Source organism: Fringilla coelebs (genome assembly GCF_963513975.1).
Source record: "Fringilla coelebs genome assembly, chromosome: 19".
In the NCBI taxonomy this organism is placed as follows: Eukaryota; Metazoa; Chordata; class Aves; order Passeriformes; family Fringillidae; genus Fringilla; species Fringilla coelebs.
The window spans coordinates 11,492,531-11,514,994 of NC_140045.1; the positions used below are offsets into that span (position 1 = coordinate 11,492,531).

Genomic DNA, 22,464 nt, shown 5'->3' on the forward strand with positions numbered 1-22,464 from the left:
CCAAGCCCATGCTGTGGATTCTCACTTAGCGTTTCCGTGCTGTTACCTGTGCCATGCCCTCGGAGCAGTGACACCCGGCACTCGGTGTCTGGGTGCTGTGGCAGGTCACTCGCTCCCTCCTTGTGCCCTAGTTCCTCTGAGAAAACTGGGGCTGAGCCGAGCTGTGTGCACAGACACAGCCTGCCCTACCTGGAACTTCGACATTTGAAACACTGCTGACTTTCCATGGATGCTACAAAACTGTGCCGAGTTACCTTTGCGTTTAACAGGACCCGCACAAAGCTGTCAGATCAAACTTTAGTTTTGGTTCTATTTTTATTATTTGTTAATAATACGGTATTTTGAGGCTAAATTTGAGCAGTTCCCCAGCACTCTCCTAGTGGTTCTTGCTCACGCTCTAACACTATTTGTCTACTTGTATTTATTCCATTCTTCCCCGTCTCCCCCCGGCGCCCGGTGCCGTTCCTGCTTGCGGACGGCAGGTGCGGGGCCCGGATGCCCGCCGGAGGCTGCAGGTGGACAGAAGGAGGGAAGGGGGAGCGGGGGCCGGTGGCCGGCAGGAGCGGCCGTCCCGGAGCCGGCTCCGTCCCTCCCCTCCCGCGCTCGCCCTCCCCTCGCGGCCGGCGGGCGGGAGGTGCCGCCGGGGCAGCTCCGCCCCGCTCCCCGCGCGCGGCTCCGCTCCGCGTTTTCCGGGCCGCGCCCCTGCGCTCGTGCGCCGACACTCGGACGTGCGGGGCCGGCGCCGCTCGCCATTGGCCGCGCCGCCGTAGCCCCATGGGCGTGCGGGCCGCGCATTGGCCCCGCGCGCTGTCAATCAGCGCGTGGCTGCGTCAGGGCCGGGTGCGCGGCCCCGTTCCCTGCTGTGTGCGGGGCCGGCGCGGGGCCGGTGCGGGCGGGGCCGCGCCTCGCTCGTCCCTCGCTAAGATGGCGGCGGCGGCGGCGGCGGCGGCCGTGGCGCGGCTCGAGGGCCGGGAGTTCGAGTACCTCATGAAGAAGCGCTCGGTGACCATCGGCCGCAACTCGTCGCAGGGCTCGGTGGACGTGAGCATGGGCCACTCCAGCTTCATCTCCCGCCGCCACCTCGAGATCTTCACCGCCGCGCCCCCGCCGCCGCCGGCCGGCGCGGACGGGCCGCCGCCCCCGCCGCAGGGGGACCCGGCGGGCGGAGCGGGGGGCGACTTCTACCTGCGCTGCCTCGGCAAGAACGGCGTGTTCGTGGACGGCGTGTTCCAGCGGCGCGGGGCGCCGCCGCTGCAGCTGCCGCGAGTGTGAGTACGCGGGGCCGGCGCTCCGGGGCCCGCCGGAGGCCGCGGGTGCACATGGCGTGTGACAGGCGAGAGCGGCCCCGTCCTGCCCGCGCCTCCGCCGGCACCGCCCGGCACCGCCGCCGTGCCCTCCGCCGTGTCCTTCCCCCGCACGCACGCCCCGCCGCAGCCCCGCACGGAGCGCCCGGCGCGGGCTGGAGCGGCCCCGGGCCGGCGAACAGAACCGGCTCCGGCCCGAGTGCTGCTCGCGGGCGTCAGGGGAGACCGGCCGGGCGGTTCTGCACGGCCCCGGGCTGGCTGGGGGCAGGATCGGCGCTGGGGGAGTCCTGGAGCCCCCTCCGTGCTTTGGCAGAACCGGGGGGTCCTTCTGGTTTTGGTGATAGTTTCTGCTGCTTTGCCTAATTTTAACGTTTATTCTTGCGGGTAAACTGAATCATCCACGTGAAATGCTTCTGCTGGCCTTAGCGTTTTAAAATGTTTTCGTTACGTGACAGCAAATGTATTAAGAGGTTTTAAACGGTAATACATTCCTTTGCCATTACCAAACATTAACTGTCTGTGCAAAATGATTTTCTAGGGCAATACGTGAGGCCTGCCCCCGACATTTAAGGCTGTGTTGAGCTGTAAATAAGCGATCTGTGCTCTGAGGAGTCACATGTAGGAAAAGTGAAAGTGTTTTGGTTTAGTGTATTTTAGCTTCCTTGACTAAGAAATACCTCAGACGTTACGAGTGCTGTACCTTTATAAAGCACATGCCATCAGTGACACAGCCTTAATGCCCTGTGAGCTTTTAAACTGTGTTTAGAACATTGATGGTGTGTATTTTCTACTCTGTCGGCCTAATGTTAGCTTTGTCACCTGGTTTCTCTGTGAAAATCAAATTGTCTTACCTTGCTGCTTTCTAGGAAATGTTCATTCTGAAGGGCTTTAACAGTGCTAGTGTATAGTTCTGAATATAGTTGGAGGACTTGTTTGACCTTTAACTGCCAGTTCTATTTTTGCTTTCTGCTTTTAATATTAATAATTATTTGGCATGTGGTTAATCTGTATTTTAATCTAACACGTTTATGAAATGTAGATGAAATACTTTTTTCTTTGTAAGCGCTACGGTATAATATACTATTTGTAAGCACAATTGTGCCTGATCTGTGTTGATTTCAAACAGTCTAGAATTAGTTGGAGTAATTGAGTCAGTTACATTCTTTTAAATGTTACCTGAGGAAACATTTAAAAGAGGAAAACAGAAAGTACTACTTCTTCATGCTGACCACTGATTTGTTATTTATTCTAGCTCTTTCCATCAGTGTCATCTGAATCTTCTTTTCAAGTGGAAAGAAGATTCAGAAGGATTTTTTTGTCTCACTTTTTAATTGAACAATGATGAAAAGTTGTGTGTAGTTAAAATTTCTTCACTGGTGAATGTGGGTGGTGGTGCAGGAGCTGGCATTTGCTGTGTTCAGAGGTGACACCATTCCTGGGGCTGTGCACACACAGCCCTCAGTTCCCAGAGCTGCTGGAAGTGGTTATCTCCTGGTTACAAATTGGAGATGTGCACCAGTAAATAAAAGGTGCCCCTCGCCAGGAGCTGGAGCCACCAGAGGGGTGAGCATCACCTTGGAGGGCAGGCAGAGGCTACAGCCCCAGAGTTACAACTGGTGATTAGGAGCAAGTGCTACTTTGTTCCTTTATTAAAAATAAACCTGTTTCTAAAACACAAATCCTACTGGGGTTGAATGGGGAAATAGTAGTTTCATTATTTGCAAAGCTTTTTTTTTTTTTTTTGAACAGTAGTCTTCAGGCAAACTCAAGGTACTGTCTCCTTTTAGGAAGTCCTCACTGTGGCTTGCTGATGACTAATATTGTTTGTAGTCCTGTTCTTGAGTTTTGTTGCAGATTTAACTGGTCACACTGAAGGTGTTCTCCTGGATTTTAAGTCAAACTTACTTACTTGAGTGTAATGTAAACATTAATTAATGGTTGAAGTGTGATGGGAAAGAAAGTAGTTTTGGTGTGAGCTCAAGATTGATGATTGCCAGCCTCCAGCTCAAGTAATCACCAGATCTATTTTTGTTGTTCTTTAATCCTGCTCTGCTGCCAGTAATAAATATGCTTGGCCTATGACTACACAATCATCGGAAATTTTAATGGCAGGTGAAGTTTAAAAAATTCAGGGTGGCCTGTTCCTTCTGTTTGTTTTTAAGTGATCCTGGAAACCAAGAATGGGGGGTCCATCTCTGTTTTGTCTGATTAGTAGTGACTTAAAAAGGTGCCAAGTACAATACTCTTACAGACTTGAAATGTCGTATTTGCTTGTCACTAATAATTGTATATAGTTCCAGTGTCCTTGGCCTTTTTTTGTTTCAGCACAATGTTTGAATTTGACTGCATTAATAATGTTACTGAACTCCTGGTTTTTGGAAGGAAAAAACAGAAATGCACCTTGGTAGTCTCCTGCAAAACACACATTTTAAACATCTGGAGAAATTAAATTATTAATGTTAAAGTATACACTTACCTGTAATAAAGGCATCTTTTTTCTGCAGATAGAAATGTCATGAAACATGGAATTACTGTGCCTTAAGATAAGTGTTCTGGTTGCTATTTTTAATGCCTCCCTGGAAGCCTCACTTCAACTCAAATGTTGAAGTTATCAAGCAGGAGGTAATAGCAGTGGGAAGTGTGTTTTTGTTTTTGCAGCTCTTGACAGACTCCCATCCCTACTTGTGTATGTACAAACCAGCTGTCGTCTTGTGAGATGAATCAAGTGGGGGTGGGGAGAAAAAAGCCATTTTTGAGTGTGTCCAGCAAGGAGCTCCCCAGTCAATGTCGTGGCACACATGGGATGAAAGAGGTTGTAGAGGCTCCTGCTCAAGACATCCAGATCAAAGCAAGAAATTAATGTTTCTACAGCTACCTTTGAGTGCACAGACTGTCCCTCTCCAGTTCCTAAAGTTCATGTTTTTTAATTGCTTTCATTTGCTGCCTGTGGAATTTCCCCTGCCTTCAGTGAAAGCATTGATTGGATATATTGCTAGGTAAATCATAACATCAATATTTGCTTTTGAGGTACTTGGCTGGAAAAATACCTTTTGTGCTGGGCAGAGCAGCGGTTGTTGTCAGAGCTGTTGTGTACAGCTTTTGGAGAGGCAGGATTCCAGACAGATGTAACTGATACAGCTGGAAAAACAGACAGACTTCTGGGTACAGCTCTGCTCTGAAGGAGTGCTTTTGTTTTGGTTTGATTTTTGGATTTCTGGGATGAGCTTTGTGTATTGGCCTTTGAATTCACAGAACTCAGGACATCTTGGACTTCACTGTTCTGAGGCACTCTTACTCATTTTGGCAAAACCATAGATTTTGTATTTTAGTCATTACTTTTAGTTTTGCCTTTGTGGAAGTAATTTGTGATTCCTAAACAAGATGCCATGAACATAGGAACAGCATTTTAAAGTCAGATCACAGGTGCATTTAGTCCATGACCTGCCTTCAGGAGTGGTCAGTAGCAGATGCCCAGGAAGGAGCATAAAAATTGATTAATACAAATGGTTGTGTTTCGCTTGGTATTATTTGGATCCAAAGTCAGAGTTCAATTCTTCTTGAGTTAAAATAATTTACTGTTTGCATTTTTTCTCTCTCTTTTTTTAGTAGTTGAGTTTGGGTAAACCTCCTCTATCCACAGTGTCTTTGGATAGTGAATTCTGCAAAGTAATTGGAGCCCATGTTGGGAAAAATACCTGTTTTTGCTGAGTTTTTGGAACCTGATGCCTGGTAATTTCATTTGATCCAACTGAAACTCTTTTATAGTAAGAGACAGTAAATAACTCTCCCATTCTGTCATTCATTCTGCAGACTTCTTTACATTACTAAGTGTGGGTGCTCTTACAGTAAATGACATCAAGTACGTTTTACTTTAGCTTAACATTTACTGACTAATCCTAAATTAAACCTATGTAGCTGAAAACTAAAATTTAATTTGTTTGTATTCCTCTGATTTTCCTCCTGGTAATACAGAGGGCTGAATCAATAGTTTGAGCTTGGTCTTGTAGTCTGGAGCTACAAGCTGGGGTTATTGCTGCCTTTAAGCAGTAGAAGTTCTCCTGCTGATGAAAGCTGGTGGATTCTGAGCAAGGATCAAGTATATCTATTCCCTGAGTCAATTCTTTAGAAAAGTTTATTATGCTCAGTGTTACCTGCCCAGGAAACAGATTGTAGAGAGCCTCAAATACATCAGTGCCCTTTTTTCTGTCATCTAATTGCAGTTACTTAAATTATGTGCAAAGCTGTGATGTCTGTGTGGTTGGGGCTGTGACTGTACATGTGCTCCATGGAAATTTCTCACTGGAAACATCTGTGGTTTGGCTCAGCAGTGGAGGTGAAAGGATCATGACATTTCCTTGGGTAGAGTTCCATGGTAGCTAAGGCAGAACATGCATTGCTTGGCTTTGAGTTCTGGTTTATGTTCTAAAGGTTTTCTTATGAATAAACAGATACTTTGAGCAATCAAAGAAAACACATGCTTGAAGGAATTGGTGTTAATATATCTTGCAGTCTGGACTGACAGAGTGCTGCAAGTCCCTCAGGCCGTGGGGCACCTGCTTTCTCCCTTCCTTGACACCACTTTTGACAGAGACAGTGGCTCCTCAGGGTGACAGCTGCCTGGGGAGACCTTGGGATTGATTTGTGTTCAGAGGTGTGTTTGGAGCTCCATACCAGCTGTATTAAAACTATCAATTACAAATTACCTCAGAGCATAAAAGTAAGGAACATTGCACTTGGCTGTGACTTGACAGACTCAGACTCCAGAAACTTTTATTTACTGGTCCTGTGCCATAGTGACTAATAAGGTCAATGGGTCTGTGTTTATAGGTGGGTTTTTGGCTACTTTAAAGTAGGATTTGCAAATGTCAAGCTCAGTAGAAGCAGTGTTCTCACTTTAGCAGATCTGATTGTAGAGGAGTGTAGGAGGAAGGTAGAGCACATATGATTTGAAATGAAAATAGAGATGAGCGGGAAGTTTCTATAGTAATAATTTGTGTTACAGTTGTTTCTGTCATCTCTTTTTTTTCATATTTGCCTCTTAATTACACACACCTTCTGAGTGATTTTTTTTTTTATTAATAAAGCAGTATTGCAAATTGTCAGACAGCAATCAGGTAGTTGAGGTAAAGCTTAAACAGTTTATAATTTGGATTAATTTGCACTTGATATGCTTTTTCTGTTGGTATGATTGATATGTATATGAAATGTCCTTACCCAATTCTACTGGTGCTACAAATGTTCTTACGTGTGCAGTTAGCTATAGGAGGAAGCAGATTTTTTGTGTAGTTCTATGAAATACTACAAACTTTATAGTCTGTAAATTTCCTGTAAATTTCTATGACAGAAGCAAGATTAGTGTCATTTTGGTTTCAAGGTGCAAAGTCAGTGTTAAAACTGTCTGTTCCAAGAATCTGCAGTTAAAAGAGAGTTTTGAGATTTTTACTTCAGTTAATAATGAGGTTGGAGATATGCAAATTAAATAATTCTTTGCATTGATTAAATCAAAATACTAAGGTGCCACGTTTGAGTAGGATGATACACTTAATCAATAGCAAAAGTAGTAAGTTAACTGAACTAATAAAGAAAATAAGTTAATCTTTCACCCTGTTTTGTCAAAATAAATGTGTGTTATTAATTTGCTTATAATTAGGTAAGGGCACTTAGAAATATTATTCCTTCATGAAGGGAGATGTGTTTTAGAGAATAATTCTGCTGTGGAGGAGTTCTGCTGCTGTTGGGTTTTTCTTTTTGTTTTTTTCAGCATTTGCAATTGCCATGGACAAAGCAAAAGGTTATTTACAGTCATGCCTGAGCTATTCAAAATAAGATGATGCTTCTCATTTGCTGTATTTTTCAGTAAATGCAGCAATTCTTCAAGACATCTCAAGTCCCATTAACTTATATAAAATTATGGAAAATACAGGGAAAAACATAATTTCAAAGAAAACCATGTATTTGTCATGTGGTGTGAGGCCATGCCTTTTGCAGTTAGAAGGACTTTTCACAACAGTTCACTAATAAGCTGCTGTCTGTGCTGAAATCCTGGGAAGGTGGTGGGTTTATCTGCTGCCTTGCTTGTTTTCATGATAAAAAGTTGATGTGTAGTGACATTTGTTTCCTGCGACTTCCTGCCTTTAAGGAGTTTTTTGACCTAGATAAAGCAGTCAGAGGGGAGGAACCATATTTATTCTGCAGCTATTCCACTTTGGATGGTACAGGAAATAAATGTTCCATTCTCCAGTTAAGATTCCCTCACTGCTGTTTGATCACTGAAGGGAGCTGAGGCTTCAGTGAGTCGCAGAGCTGGTGCAAATTTTTTGGCACATCATTTTTTGTAGGACATGAGAAGGTCTGTGCATGGTTGGAGTCTGTTTTTTCACACTTGTGGGTGTTTGTGTGATTCTTCTGCAGACCCTGCACGTGCTGCTCTGTCCTCTCAGGTGCTGCCAAGCAGAACCTTGGACAAAGCATGGTCTGTGTGTGCTGGAGTACTGGTGGGAGGAAAATTTCCAGTATTCAAAATTTCAGAGCGTCTTAATAAATATTAATATGAACACACCACCTTTTTGTTTGTCCATGTGCAGCAAATGAAATGAAAACCACGAGGAGATTGGCAAACAGTTCTGTCCATGCTGATCCAAACATTCCTGTTGACCTCAGCAAGGAAGCTCCTGTGGACAAGGATGTGCATGGAATTGAGAGTTTGGAGAGCTAGAGCAGTAAAGTAAAAATGCCAGAGTCCTGTCATTATCAGAGTGTTATGAAGTGGAACAAAATTGGTCTAAAGTTGACTGGAATTAATTTTAATTCAGTGCTGGTTTAAGGCTTAACTTTAAGAATTACAGAAGGAAGCTCCAGCCAAAGCCTGGCTGAAAGCAGAAGTGACTTCAGTGTTGGATCAGACAGCTCAGCACCTTGTCCATGTGGATTCTCTGGGGATGGGGATAGTTGTAACCATATAAAGTGCTTCAGGTAACTACAATCCCATATTGAAAAAAATGTCTCTATTCCCAACAGCAGAACTTATGGAATGCACAGGCTGGTTAGAATAATGTGCAGCTGAGTGCTAAATCATGAGTAGAAATACTTGATCACTACATTTTTTGTGGTGATCTGGCATGCATGCAATTACTGATAAATATTTACAGTGTTGTAAACATTGTTCTCACAAATAATGAGGACAAAAAAATAGAATGTATCAATTTTAAAAACCCCAAAACAATGTCATCTGGAAAAGTACACAGGGTGGAAAACTGTTCTGAAAAGTAGCAGTAGAGTGAAAGCCATGACTGCAGAGGGATCATGAGATGCCTGTTCTGAGAGGATGTGTCAAGGCACTGATGTGATGACTCTGTGGAAACTGGGGAGTGGCAACTGCTGCTGGAGCTTCACATCATTCTGGAATCAAATCTGTGTTAAAGGATCTTGCAAAACTGCAGGGATTTAAGTGGAGGGTTGCTAAAAGGAATTGAAGGCTGGAAGAAGTCCTAAAGAGTGGGGGACAAAAAGGGTGCATTATGTTTGTTTTATTGAAAAGGAGTGTGGGGTGGCTGGCTTGGTGTAGTTCGGTTTTTATGGGGCTGAATGAGAGTACTAAAGGCTCTCTAATGGATCACACACAGGTGTGAAAGCAGAGGCTGTAAACTAAATTGACAAGGTTTGAATGAAGCTGTGTTGCTTTCAAGAGTGCTGGGATATCTATCTCACCATCTTCCTCTGATAAACAAAAAAATTACCCTTGCTCTAGTCAGCCCCAGTGCAGAGGTGCAGAGCAGGTATGGCTGGGTGACATGTCATGGCTTAGGGTTCCAGGAGGTAAAGCTGAAGCTCCTTTGCTTCCTCTGCAAGTCTTTTTTAATAAACTGGCATGGGGTTATAGCAAGAGACCATTTGATTGTGTGTTTTAACAGAGTGTCAATATTTGTCTTGGTTTGAAATTCAAATTACTTCTAAAGCATCAAACATCCAGTTGGATATTTGTTTATTTCCACTTGCCTGTAGTGTTCTCACACTGATGTTGATGCTTTTGTTCACTATGTCATACTCTTCATATTGGAGGATACTGTACAGTTTCAGAGATAATTTTTGTGTAATGTAAAGTGATTCAGTGAAAATTTTTGTTCTTTGAGTAAGTCTTAGATACAGCTGAATATAAGACATCATTTTTGTGTAATGTGAAGTGATTCAGTGAAAATTTTTGTTCTTTGAGTGAGTCTTAGATACAACTCATGGGGTATAAGCCACTTAATTCTTGTCTTGATAAGAAATCAGGCCAGTGTATAATGGAAAAGGTCTTTACATCTTGTAGTGAACTTGAATTCAAGTTTTTCGATTACTTAAATGAAGATTAAATGTGTGGTTCTGCTTCAGAAATGGTGTGGATGATATACTTTATTGATAGAAGTTATTTTTAAATTCTGATTTTCACTGATGTGTTCCAGTATGGGAGCAGGTATTTTGCCTGCCCTTTTCCTTCTGGGCTTCCTTTTTTCCTGTTACAAGCTGGGAAAATGTAGTTTAACTTCCTTTGAAGCATCAGTTTCCTCAAAAAACTGTAGCTGAAATGTTGGTGCTTAGCACAGTGTACAGTGCATGTTTTACTACTGTAAGGTAAAAGTCTGATTGTTTCTGAAGATATAAACACAGCTAGCTTTTGTTTGTTTGTTTTGATGTTCTCTTTGTTGTTTGTTAAGACTGAGAATACAGGAAAAAATTAATTTATCACTTTGTATTGTCCTCTGGACATATTTGGGTGTTCTAGGCAGAATATAACTTGAGCAGACAAGACCTAGACATGTAGTTTCTACACTTCTGTAGTATTAGACAGATATATATCATATATATATACACAATGCAATTATATATATATACAATTATATATACAATTATATCTCATTGTATGTTATACAATTATTATATATTTTATTGTATGTATTTCTGTTGGTTACAATCAGTGCAATAAACACACAAGGGAATTACCTGGGAAGGATAAATGATGGAAGCTGGCTCTTACAGAAAAGAATTTCCCTATTTGGTTGATTCTGCAATCGTCTGACCTTTCTAGGCAGGTGAAAAAGGCCTGCAGAGCAATGAAGGGAACAGAGAAATCTTTTAAAATTAGTGAGGCTTAGAGAAGGGTGAATTTATTCACATGAAATTCTCTGTGAGGATAAGTTTAAATTTGAATCAGAGCAAACTGGTTATTTAAGTTAGTGAAAATCATGGTAAAGAGGATAAATGCTCTCAGGCACACAGTGGGATTGTTGGGGTTGCCACAACAGGGCCAGGAGTTGCACTCTGATCTGTGTGGGTCCCTTCCAGCTTGGGATATTCTGTGATTGATTTTAGCATCACACCCCACAGAGAGGAAGAAAATGGGAGAGGTGAGGACACAGGCCCAAGGTGTTTTGCTTTAGAACATGGGCAGGATATTCTGGGTTTGTAGTTGTGTGAAGAGAAGTGAAAGGGTGAGCTGGGAGGCTTGAGGAAAGATGGAACATTAAGATCATCTCAAGTTTTCAGGGCTGAGCCTGAGAAGCAATGCAATTATTCTTAGAAATACAATTGTTAACCTGATGTAGTGTCAGGAGTCTCAGACTTGGGTATTTCATTGGGGAAATGTCATTCAGAAGGATCTGGTGTCTCTCATTTTGGGAACATGGGCTGTGCTTTGAGCACATCCACATCTGAGCTAATCCAAGGTTTGCTGCTGCTGCAGTGGAGCACAGGAGGGAAGCTCCTGTTTTCTGCAGAGCTCCTGATGCAGGTTGGGCTGGCCTTGGAGCTCATCAGATGTTCAGCTCCTCTCTCTGCTTTTTTGGCTATTTTTGAGTGCTTTGCTGTTGCATTGAAGTGGCTCACAGAGAGGTCTGGCAGGCAGTGGAGTACATGGTGGGCCTGCACAGACTTTGGGCAGCAGTCAGCTGGCTGGGACTTGTGGAATTGTACAGTAAGGAGTTGCAGTTATAGGAGCTGTTTATGCTATATGAAATAAAAATGGAAAGGAAAAGATTTGAAACAGTGAAAGACCAAAACTAATTTTGGTGTACTAAAAAAGCATTTGCAATGTAATGTAAAAATCTTTCAATCCTAGAAGTTCTGGTGACAGCATGCTTTTTGGTAAAGGGGTATGCTAAATTAAATTTTTTTTTTTTTGAAAGGTTAACCTTAAGTAGACAGGATGCTGACATAATTGATGGTATCATACTTTTGGTTAATCTGTGCTTTCTGGCTCTTTGTTTTTATCTCTCTAAAAATGTGAATACACAGAGAAAACATGAGAGAAAAAGGGGGTATGGGTTCCTTGGCTGTGGATCATCTCATAGCAGAGGACACAGTTAATGTATGGTCTGGATTCCATATATTAAATCAGCCTGGCTCCTGCCTAAATCCAGGCTTTGCTCCACAGGTCACTAGTCCTGTAGCTGGTATATTGTGCAGTAGTGGAGTTACAAGCTCTAGGGAAAATGGAACATTAAGGATATAGTGTAGGTAAATTGTATTTAAAAAAAATTTTATATGTGGTTTTTGTTTGTAGTGTGTGTGAGTCCCAAAAAAAACCCCTTTTATCTCAGAAAGGCTTCACTATCTGTAGGGCAGGCAGGTGAGTGATTGGAGTTTGTGCAGCATTCTATATGGACTGCCTGAAAGGAAAGAATTATTTTGAAGATTATTGTAAAAACTTCACTGACTTTTACATGTCTTCATTGCAGGGGCTGCATGTATGGGATGGTGCTTTTTCAGGAAATACATAAATGTGCTGAAGTTGACAATTCAGGTAGCTCCCATGTGATTTGGTTTTCCTGTGGTGTCTTTTGAGGGCCTCGACTTGATAGGTTGTAGAAACATCTCAAACAAAGGTGTGATTTGGAGAGAACTTTTGCTTCTTTATGCAGGACAGCAAATCCAGAATGCCACCAAATGGAAAATCATCATAATTCAGTGGAGTTGATCCAGCCTTCCAAAATTACTTGGGTAGCAGGCTTGGAAGGAGCTGTGCCTGGGCTTCCTGCTGGAACTGACTGCTCACCTTCACTCTGAGCCTGCTCCCAGGGCTGATGAGGTGCAGCATTTCAGGAAAGCCCTCCCTTGCAGGAGGAGCAGATGATAACAAATACCAGCCTTCATTTCTGTGCAGTGTTTGGTGGGCTTGGATGCTGACAGAGGTTGGTAGGAGTGAGTTACTTCAATGATCATCAGTCAAAACCCTGTTTATCACTTCCACAGATGAAAGCAGTAAATAATGCATTAAGCAAAGAGGTGTTCAAGGAAGTGAGTTGTTTTCTTTCCTTAGGTGTGTGGATGTCCTGGGTGTGGCTGGGTTAGGCTCAGATAAGGCTCTAGAGGTGTTTCTGTCTGGTCTGCCTGACATGGTCATCACTCAATACACTTATTTTGAAGAAACCAGCCAAAGCACTTGTGTGGTCTGACCCAGGAGGTTTTTTTGTCAGGTAGAGGGGGTTGGTGGTTTGGTCCTCTCTGCCCTTTCATATTACTGAATGTTTTTGCCTTTAGTAGCATTAGGGGCTGCAAGGCTAACACTGTGTTCAAGTCCTGCTTTGAAGAGGGTGCAATTGTTCTTAACTTTATTAAAATTACTAGATTAGGTGGTAAGATTCTCATAGAATGATGAAATGCATCCTCATGCAGCCCTACTCTCAATGATGCCATCAAGATTCTGGCACCACTTTTGCAGCTGCATCAGGGTGGAAGAGCAAATGCAGCAGTTTGAGGTGGTTCCCCTCTGCTGGGAATGCAGGTTCTGAAATGAATGCAGGGCTGAAGTCTCAGTGGAGGGTGGGCTCTACAGTTTGTGGTTGGGTACATTATTATTCAGCTTTCTAGATATTGATAATTGGCAGAGACATTTAGGACCTGGAAACCACAGTGTTTCAGTTAAAATGTCCACGTGACAGGCGCGTGTGGCAGCACAGGAAAGAGATGCAATAGGTAAAAACCACAGAGAAGTTCAGTTGTTTGTTTATCCTCTTAAATTGAAATTCAAGCCTTTGTTTTTAAAACCTTTCCCTGCTATTGGTCTGCCCATAAAGCTGAGAAATGCAACTAGTATGAATATTCACTCTTTCCATAACAAAACATCATTAGAAGTGAGATTCTGCCAGAATTCTGTTAGAACTTTTAAAAATATACTTTTTCCTTTGTTTTCTTTTTTTGAGGTTTTTTGGTAGCCTAAGGTGCTGTATTCCCATATAGCAATTTTTCCTTAACTGCATCACAGGATATAGGCAATATTACCTAGATAGAAAAAATTGGCACTAAAATTCTTAAACATTCTCAAGATAAAATTAAAATCCTCATTCACAGCTGGGAGGAGAGCTCAGATCCTTCCACCTTTCTCTGTTTAAACATGCAAGGTAAATTCAAAGCAACTCCTGATGAAGATTTTAAATTTCCTACATGAATTTTGCCCTGTTAGGAATGGCTTTTGCTGTCTCCTGCAGTGCAGGCAGAGCACTCATCTGCCAGCACACCCTTGTACACAGATGTTGACTTTCCTGTCAGTAGTAAAATAGCCCTGCTTGTTTTATGGGGTGGTTATTCTGAGGTTGGAAGATTGTTGAGCCTGGAAGAGATCACTAACCCCAGCTTGCTACTTAGCTATAAATAAGTTTGCTCTGCTGTGGACTAGTAAGTACTCAAGATTCTTACGTGAGGTTATTCACTCTTATCTAGGGCTATCAGCAAACTGGGTGGTTTGAAGCCTTTAAAGAAAAGAAGCATGTAAGCCTTGCAAAAGAGTCAAAGAAGCATCTGAATATAAATAATTCAACCCTCAGCCAGAAGGATAAAATAAAAATCTGTAGAAGTTTTAAGTTGGGGGGTAGTGTTTTAAAGTTATTTTGGTTTAATAGTAGCTGAAGGAAAGATTATTTGTATTTGTCTGTGTGCATTCTTTGAGTTAGCTGCAGTGTTGCTGAAAAGTGTGCCATAAAATAATTGAGCTTCATCTGAAGAGCTGGAAAGCATGGTTACATGGAATACAAAATAACCATAGTGTGGGAGAGTGTGACTTTGACTACAGGGAGAAGAAAACTGAGTAAGGTGGCTTAATCAAAAATGTTGGTTGTAAAAATCAGGCTTTTCCACAGCTTTTGAAATGAAAAAAGAAAAATCCTGATGTTGTGGAAATGAACCTGGGAGATGACAGTGTAGGAATGTGTGATCTGAGTCCCTTGGTTTGGGAGGCTTGAGGAGGCAGGGTGTGTTTTTGGTAATTTTCATCATACTCAGACTCTGATTCCATTCTTTTACTGAAAGGTGTTGGTGTGCCTCATCCCCAAGGAAACTCTTTTTTTCTGCAACTTGTTCTTGTTGCAACAACATTTGATATTACAGCGTTTGGTGGTTTTCTTGTCCTTCCAATTAAATTCTTTATCTGGAAGGTCTAAGTAGTTTAGGGTTAATTACTCTCAGATGAATGTAGGTGAGGCCCAGGGGGTTTGGGAGCCTGTTGCAGTGACATTACACTTCAGCTGGGACTTCCCTGGGCTCTGGTTAGGGAGACAAGCATCGGTGACTGGCTGTGTTTCACCAGCACGGTTTTGTCCTTCTTGTGAGTGCTTTGTTTTTATGGGAGCTGCTTGTTCCAGCTTTCCCCAGGAGATGTAAAGAAGGGAATATATACAAACTGCCCTGTGTTTTCCTAGGGATGCTTTGTGGCAAATAAATTGCTGACTGAGAACATCCTGACAGTGTCTGACACAGAGCAATGAGCTGGACTTAGCAAGTTCTTCACTGAATGAGGGAGACTTTTATTTTTAAATCCAAAAGGTCCTTAGATACTTGTGATGGTTCACACCATCTTTAAGTCATTAGAATAACCCTCTTAAAGATGTTCTAAAAGGAGACAGGATTTGACTTGTGCAGGTAATGATTTAATACAAAAATACAAAGGAAAGAGCAATCACTCTGGGGTATTTAAAAGGAAAATACTACATGATAGGTATTAAAGAGGAAGTGAGTGGCTCTAATATTGGGTGCAGAAGGAGCTGATTTGGGCAGCAGAGGGGGTGATCCTTCCCCTAAAGATCCCTGTGGCAGCAGCAGAAGCAGCATTCTTGTGTGGCTCTGACTAGAGTGGGGAGGCAGAGCTGGCTGCTGCAGCCAGCAGGTGTTTGAAGTCACATATTTGAACTCCATCTGAATCAGGTTTTGGAGTCTTAAAACATCACCACTGCATTTCACTGTCACCTGGGCCATGGTGTATTGCTGTGTTTGAGGTGCTGAGTGCACAGAGGAGCTGTGCACAGCTTCAGAGGTGCTGAGCAGTTTGAATGTGTGCCTGCATCCAGCACAGAGTGTCCTCCAGGAGCCACAGACACTCCAGAAGTCATTTTATGTAATCTTAGATAAACTGAGCCTGCTGCTTCTAAAGGTTGCTTCACACTACCACTGGTTATATTTAATATAAGCCTTGAAGTGAGTTAGTGCCAAGCAAAGCATTGTTTGGAGCATGGAGAAATAACCTGGGAGCCAAAATTAGCCTGTGTTCGTGTGGAGTGGTGTGTATTTCGTCAGGGCTGCCCAGATCATGTCGTCCCTGAAGGCAGCACATTTCAGCTGGGAATGTTTCAGCCATTACAACATGGAACATGCTGGGGAGTGGTGCCAGTAACATACGCTCAACATATGACCAGCACATGCCCTGCTCCAGCCTGGGCCATGAATTATTTACTTTTTGTTACAAGCTGTTTATTTTTGAGAGGTTCTCTCCCCTCTGTCGGTATCAAGCGCTGAGCCTTTTGTTTCCTTTTTAGTTTGTTATTTGTTTTTTTTTTAAATCTTCTTTTCTACTCTTGATGTTGATTCTGTATTTCTAAAATTCTCTCCACCACCCCCACCCCTATTTTGGTTGTGCTCATTCTCTTAGCATGCCATCCCAGGTAACTCCTGTGATAAGGCCATTGAAACTGTGGAGGCCAGTCTGATTATTTTCAACTTGTAATTGAGAGTTAAAATGACCTTACACTCAATCTTTTGGGACTTGGTCTATATTCATTAGTTAGCTGTGATACCTCTTCTCTGTGTCAATTTTTCACTGTTATGTTTCACATCTGTGAAATGGCAGGGTTTTTCCCTCATCCCTTGTCATCTTTGGTTAGATAAATGATGTGAAGCAGACACTCCATAGGCCTTTTCTGATTTTAAACTGATTTTTGATGACAGCTCAAGTTCCCAGACTGCTTGTGACTCTTCTTTTGTAGCAGCTCTGTGCTGTGGATTCTGGTACAAAATGAGTGAGCACCAACCCAGCCTGATGGGCTGGGAGCTCTGGAGAGCAACAGTAGATAAAACTTTAATGTACATACAAATATACTGCATCTTTGCTGTGTGTTTCATAACGTTTTAGGGAGTGTTACCTCTTGGATGGGATCAGGCTTGACACAAAATTAATTGGACTTGGTGAGCTTTTCAGAATGAATCATCTCGTAGTTATTTGTGTGCACTGTAGGTAACAGGCTTAGCATTGCATACTTCTTTATATAGATTATTCTTTTAAATTCAGTTTTCTCCTGGAAGTGCATTGAGTTAAAGGATACACTGTTACACAAGACTTTGCTTCTCATTTTAATATGCTGGTAAACTTGATTTTTCAAGCATTTGCAGTAATTAAAAGTATTCTTTTCATGGTTCCTGTTTTTAGAAGCCTTTTTTTTAAATATTCACATTAGATCTCTGCAGTAGCACAGGTTCATTAAAACTGCACTTTCTCCTTGTTTTAACCATAATTTTCAATAAAATTCAGGCCCTGCAGATAGACTGTAACTAACCCTTGGGTTTCTAGGTTAGTTAAGACAAACTCCTTGGGAGTTAGAGCTGAGAGAACCATCCTGTCCTGCCCTGTCCTCTCCTGTGTGAGAGCTCTGGTGTTCATGCTGTGCTCAAGCCAGATTAGTTTACTGGTGGGCCTGAAAAACAATCCCTGGGAAGGCAAGGGGAGAGGCTTGGGATTAGTTTTCTGTCAAGTCAGGAGTGCAACTTTTTCCATTACCAGATGGGAAGATACTAATATAAAGTTGATAACGTGGTTTTAATAGCATTTCATAGAATCATAGAATTTTTTAGTTGGAAATGATCTTCAAGGTCATTGAGTCCAACCATTGACTCAGCACTGCCAAGGTCACCACTAACCCGTGTCCCCAAGTGCCACAACCACATGTCATTTAAATCCCTCCAGGGATGTGACTCCACCAGTGCCCTGGGCAGCCTGTGCCAGGCACTGACCACCCTTCCTGTGAAGATGTTTTTCCTCCTATCCAACCTAAACCTCCCTGACACAATTTGAGGTCATTTCCTCTCGTCCTGTCCCTCATTCCCTGGGAATAGAGCCTGACCCACCTGGCTGCAGGTCCCCCCTGAGCCTCCTTTTCTCCAGGTGAGCCTGGAGCACTCTTCATGTGTGTCTGGCATCCCTTGTGGACAGGTTGTCATGCTAACCCAAGGGATATTTTCCTATAAAACCTTTTTGTGCTGGGTCACTTGGTGCTGCTTTGGTTGGTATCCTTAGTGCTTCTGCTCCTGGGCTCACAGTCACAGATGTGAGCCACTAATCCTGGAGGAGGAAAAACCAAGGAGACCACTGTGGACAGTGAAGTTGGACTGGAAAAACAACAAAGCTCTGCTGGTGCTATTTTTAGTAGGTCCAAACTATTTGTGTGGTTGATGGTTCTCATTTTGCTCTTCACCACAGATGTATCTTCAAACACAGATATTTGATAAGCAGTTTCTGTTCAACTTTGTGTTTTGTTTTCTAAGGCTGATGAAGAATTCAAGGTTTCTTGTTGTCTTTCAAGCTCTCTGTATGAGGTGAAGGTGTCAAGTCTTGTCACCTTTGCAGTTCTTGGGGGAAAGCCACTAATTCTCCTGGCACTTCCATATAAACTGACTGCTGTTTTCTCAGGAGAGTGAGCAAAACTGAGTGAAAGATATAATTTATAAATGAACTAATTAGTGCTCATAAGGTCTTCCTGATGTGATTCCTGGTGATGATTACAGGAGTAGTAGTTTAAAAATAACTAATGCATCTTTTTGACTCTCTAAAAAAAAAAAATAACAAACATACTTGTGCATTAAAGTTAACATTTAATGAGCAACTTGTAAAAAAATCCTGATGATTTCTTATTTTGAGAAAAGATGTTGAAAAATTGCAGATTTGTACAGACTGGTTTTAATCATGTAAGTTGTCTGTTATCTTAGATTTTAGCTTTTCTGACTTGAAGCCTGCCTGTTGTTGTACACTGGGAAGGTGTGCATATTATTAAAATGCTGGGTAAGGCCATGGTCATGCCCTCCAGATTTGTTAAGATGTCCTTTGGATTCATATTTTAATTATCATCTCCATTTTTGCTTTGCTTTTCCCTAGCAGGATTTGGAATATTAGTCTTTTGCATTTCCAGATGGATATTTCTAAGTGTCTTGGTCACCCTAAGACACTAAGATTATAAAATAATTAGCTGTATGAGTTAAGAACAAGGGAAATTTACTCCACATCTGTGGGACTGTTTGTTGCTATTTACTAAGGTAAGTTTAATTTTGGGGTCACCTTGGTTATTATGGGAAATGACACTTTTTTTGAGGTGCTTCCTATACTGACACAGGGATTAAAAAATGATGTATTCTCAGGATAAAAGTTTTTTGTTATTATTGACAGAACTGTAATATAATGCTGTACACATATAGAAAAATAGGAAACACTTTCTCTAACTAGGGATTAGCATTTCATTTCACCACAGCACATCTTTCTGAAAATCAAAATCTTTCAAATATCAGTTGGTCCTTAAGTGTAAATGGAAACATGTTAATTTAAGTGCTGTGAAAATTGGTGTTTGCAGTTCTCTTTGTGCAGCAACATATGCATTGAACTCATTTGCATCTCTTCAGCTTTGCCAGACAAGGAGATTGTGCAGGGGAATTTTGGAGTAATCCTATGACTGCTGAAATTGTTAAATGTGCAATCCTGGGTTGGGATTTCACTACAAAAAATTATGAATTTGTAGCAATCAATATTTGTGCATGACAAAAATGTGATTTTAACAGCCAGTGGTATTCTGCTAGAGGGAAGATTCAGCTTACAGGTGTGTGGGGAGTTGAAAATTGATAATTTGGAGGATTTTTTGTTATGTGGCTGTTTTGACAGTTCCATTGAGGGAAGATGCTCAGCTGATAAACTGGGGAAGTCTGACTTGGACAAATGTCACTTGATTTTCCAGGGAGGGTGAAAGTGAGACCCCTTGCTTTATATCTATCTCTGCTCATCCAGCAAAGCTGAATTGTTTGAGCAGTTTGGCAGGATCTTCCTCTGCCCAAGTACCTTCCTGGAGCTGATTGCAGCTCAATTTTTTCAGCATTTCAATCATTTTATAAACTTAACTACATCAATTTGTGTGCTGCAAGGAAGAGTCAGCTCAATATTAATTTCTATTCTGGAAGTCTTTAAGTGATACTGTGTCAATTACTGCCTACAAAGTTGCTTTGGCTCTGGCAGAATGACCAGAGCTTAAAGCACAGTGAAACAATGTATTATGTACCAGGACCTTTTTTTTTCTTTTAGATATTCTGTTTTTAGAAAATTCAAAGGTCAGGAAGAGCTCAATCACAAAAAAATAACAATAAAAAAAGGTTGGAATTTGAAGCTAAACCCAAAGAAGCTGCTCTCAAGAATGGTTGGTTTATTGTCAGAAAAGTCAGACTGGCTTTGGTTCACACAACCTAAGGAGATGCTTTTGTCATCACCTTCCATCCACATTCTTTCTTTGTGGGATTGATCTGGTCACTGTGGATTCCCACCCTGGCTGCAGGAATGCAACCCAGGCTGAAGAGTGTACAGCAGTGTCCTTGATTTACACAGGACAAGAAATAAAAAATGAAAATAGTGCTTTTATCACTAAAAAAACAAAAAAAAAAAGGAAAAAAAGTGTCTGTTTCTGGACAGGGAAAGATTTTTCAACTTTATTCTGTTGGTAAAAGGCTGGGTAGGACTGTGGTTAATTAAAAACAGTAGATAAAACACAAACAAAATGAAAGTGTGTCCTTCAGTGTCAGGAGAGGTAGGATGATGTGTCCTTGCTGTTGAACACCTCCAGGTGTGCATCGTGGGGATGTTTTTGGGTGCTTCTGCACAGGACAAGGTACAGCAGTGAGGAACACTTGTAGTAACCTGGCAGCTGTTTGTCACCTGGAATGAGGAATTCCTTGGTACTAAAGGAAAACAAATGAAGAATCCTTTCCCTCCACATAATTTTCAGTATTGAGATAGAAATTTTAGCTTTTTCTTCTTTATTTTTTTAATTAGTTGAAATACTGCTTTAATTTTCTTCTGTTCAGTAAAGGGGAAAAAATCTTGCTTCTCACAGACACTTAGAAAATGAGGTTTCTGTTGTTCAGCATCCTCAAACCCTTCAGTGTTTAACTGTATAGATTTTAATTAGAATGTATGCATTTAATAAGCAGTTTTCATGGTGTAATAGTAAAGTACTGATGAAATGAAAGTTCCTTTAGCTCTCTTTGGGAGAATGTGATATATGGCTTAAGATATTTGTGTGTGGTACTTTTTGCCATGCAGGCTTCACAGCTTCTGTGCTCCTTAAACAGCTCCTCTTGTGCAACAAACTCTGATTGAGGCTCTTCAGTCTAATTTAATGAACTTACCTCCCTGCTCCTGAAGACATGTCTCTCACCTGATGTTTGCCTCTTAAAGTGGTTGTAGAAAAAGGAAGAATTGGGGGATGATCCAATGGTTTAAACAAAGATTGGGTGTTGGGAAAAATATGTTCTGTTCCCAACTCTCTTGCACACTTGCCAAAACAGCTTGGCCAAGTCACAAATCCATTTAATCTGTTTTTGGAAATAGGAATAATGCTTCATGGGCAGGCAGATGATGAAATTTCAGTGCTCTTTTCCAGCAGTTTTTATCAGGGAAGAGCTTTGCCTTGTCTTTTAAAACCAATCCCTTGGGTTTGAAGGGGATTACTTGGTGTGCAGGGTGAACCTTCTAACTCCCTCCCTGCTCCCTGTTTTTGAGGACTGTTAGTGCTGTTTTTCCTTGTCCTTCAGACTTTCTTACATACACTGTTCTCATGTGAATGCTGCTGTCCCTAAACTTTGGTGTGCCTCAGAGTTCAAAACCCACTGAGCTGACCTGTGTGCAGCATGTCAGTGTTTCCTTATTAAAAGGGACAGCAGTGGCTCAATTATAGTTAAGACCTTGAAAGCAGCACAGAAATTAGTTTTGGATGCTTATCTTTCTACATTAGTTCAAATCTCAAGCTTTCAAAGAGAAGGGTTAGAACAGTTGCATGTTGGGAGTGTTGTCTTGTGTAGTATAATACAGAACAGCTTTTAAATTTGGGCTCATGGTGTCTTTTTGAGTCAAGATTAGACTATGAGATGGCTTAAACTTACTGAAGCATCAGCAGACTTCTGCATTTCAACTGGAGTAGTTTTCTGCTGAATCAGTGTATGTCACTGCAGGTACCAGTGGCTCCTGGAAGCAGGGAACTGGAATTGTGGTGGAACTGGAATTGTGGTGGTGGGGACCAGAGCTGGTGCAGGAGGCCAGGGAGAGCCTGCCCTGTTTGGAGCACAGAGCTGTCACATCCCTGTATCCCATGAAGCATCCCCAGGCCAGGCTCTTATTGCAGAGAGCCTGCTGGGGACCTGGGCTGCAGGAATCTTGGTTTGTGTTGTTTATTACTTCAGTAGATGTTGTTTGGAGTGGGTTTCATTTTGCTTAATGCTGAAGAGGTGTGAGTAGGAGTGTGTGTGTGTGTGCACCTAAACTTCCTTTAAACCAGTGCATCCCTAGCCCTGACTCAAACCACTCCAGGCTTTTCCTTGCTGTGTCTAAGGCATCCTGAAGTGTCTGCCCATTTTCACTCACTCTAGAGACAGATGACAAACATGGGCCCAAGTTCAGCTCATGTGGCCATGCTGTACCCTCTCCTCTCTGCTGCTGCTCCTTCAGTACATGACAATAATTGGCCTGTGTTCTCATGAAAACTTTTATTGAGTCTATTTTTTTTTTTTATTCCTGGACAGATTTCTTCTTGCGTGACTCTCTGACTGGTTAAATCGTGTCTGTTGTTTTTATTTGCTTTTATCCTTCTGTGCTTTTCCTGCTGCCCCTTACACAGACCACAAT

The 22,464-nt window shown here is 42.1% G+C and overlaps 1 protein-coding gene across 1 annotated transcript in view; it reads left to right on the forward strand.

Moving 5' to 3' along the window:
- The first annotated feature begins 411 nt into the window (after positions 1-411).
- The window catches only part of FOXK2 (forkhead box K2), a 44,278-nt gene continuing 22,225 nt past the window's right edge, over positions 412-22,464 (forward strand). The window contains exon 1 of the mRNA XM_084218730.1: positions 412-1,268. Within this exon, the coding sequence (XP_084074856.1) occupies positions 496-1,268 (773 nt within the window). The 5' untranslated portion in view covers positions 412-495. The remainder of the gene's footprint in view (positions 1,269-22,464) is intronic.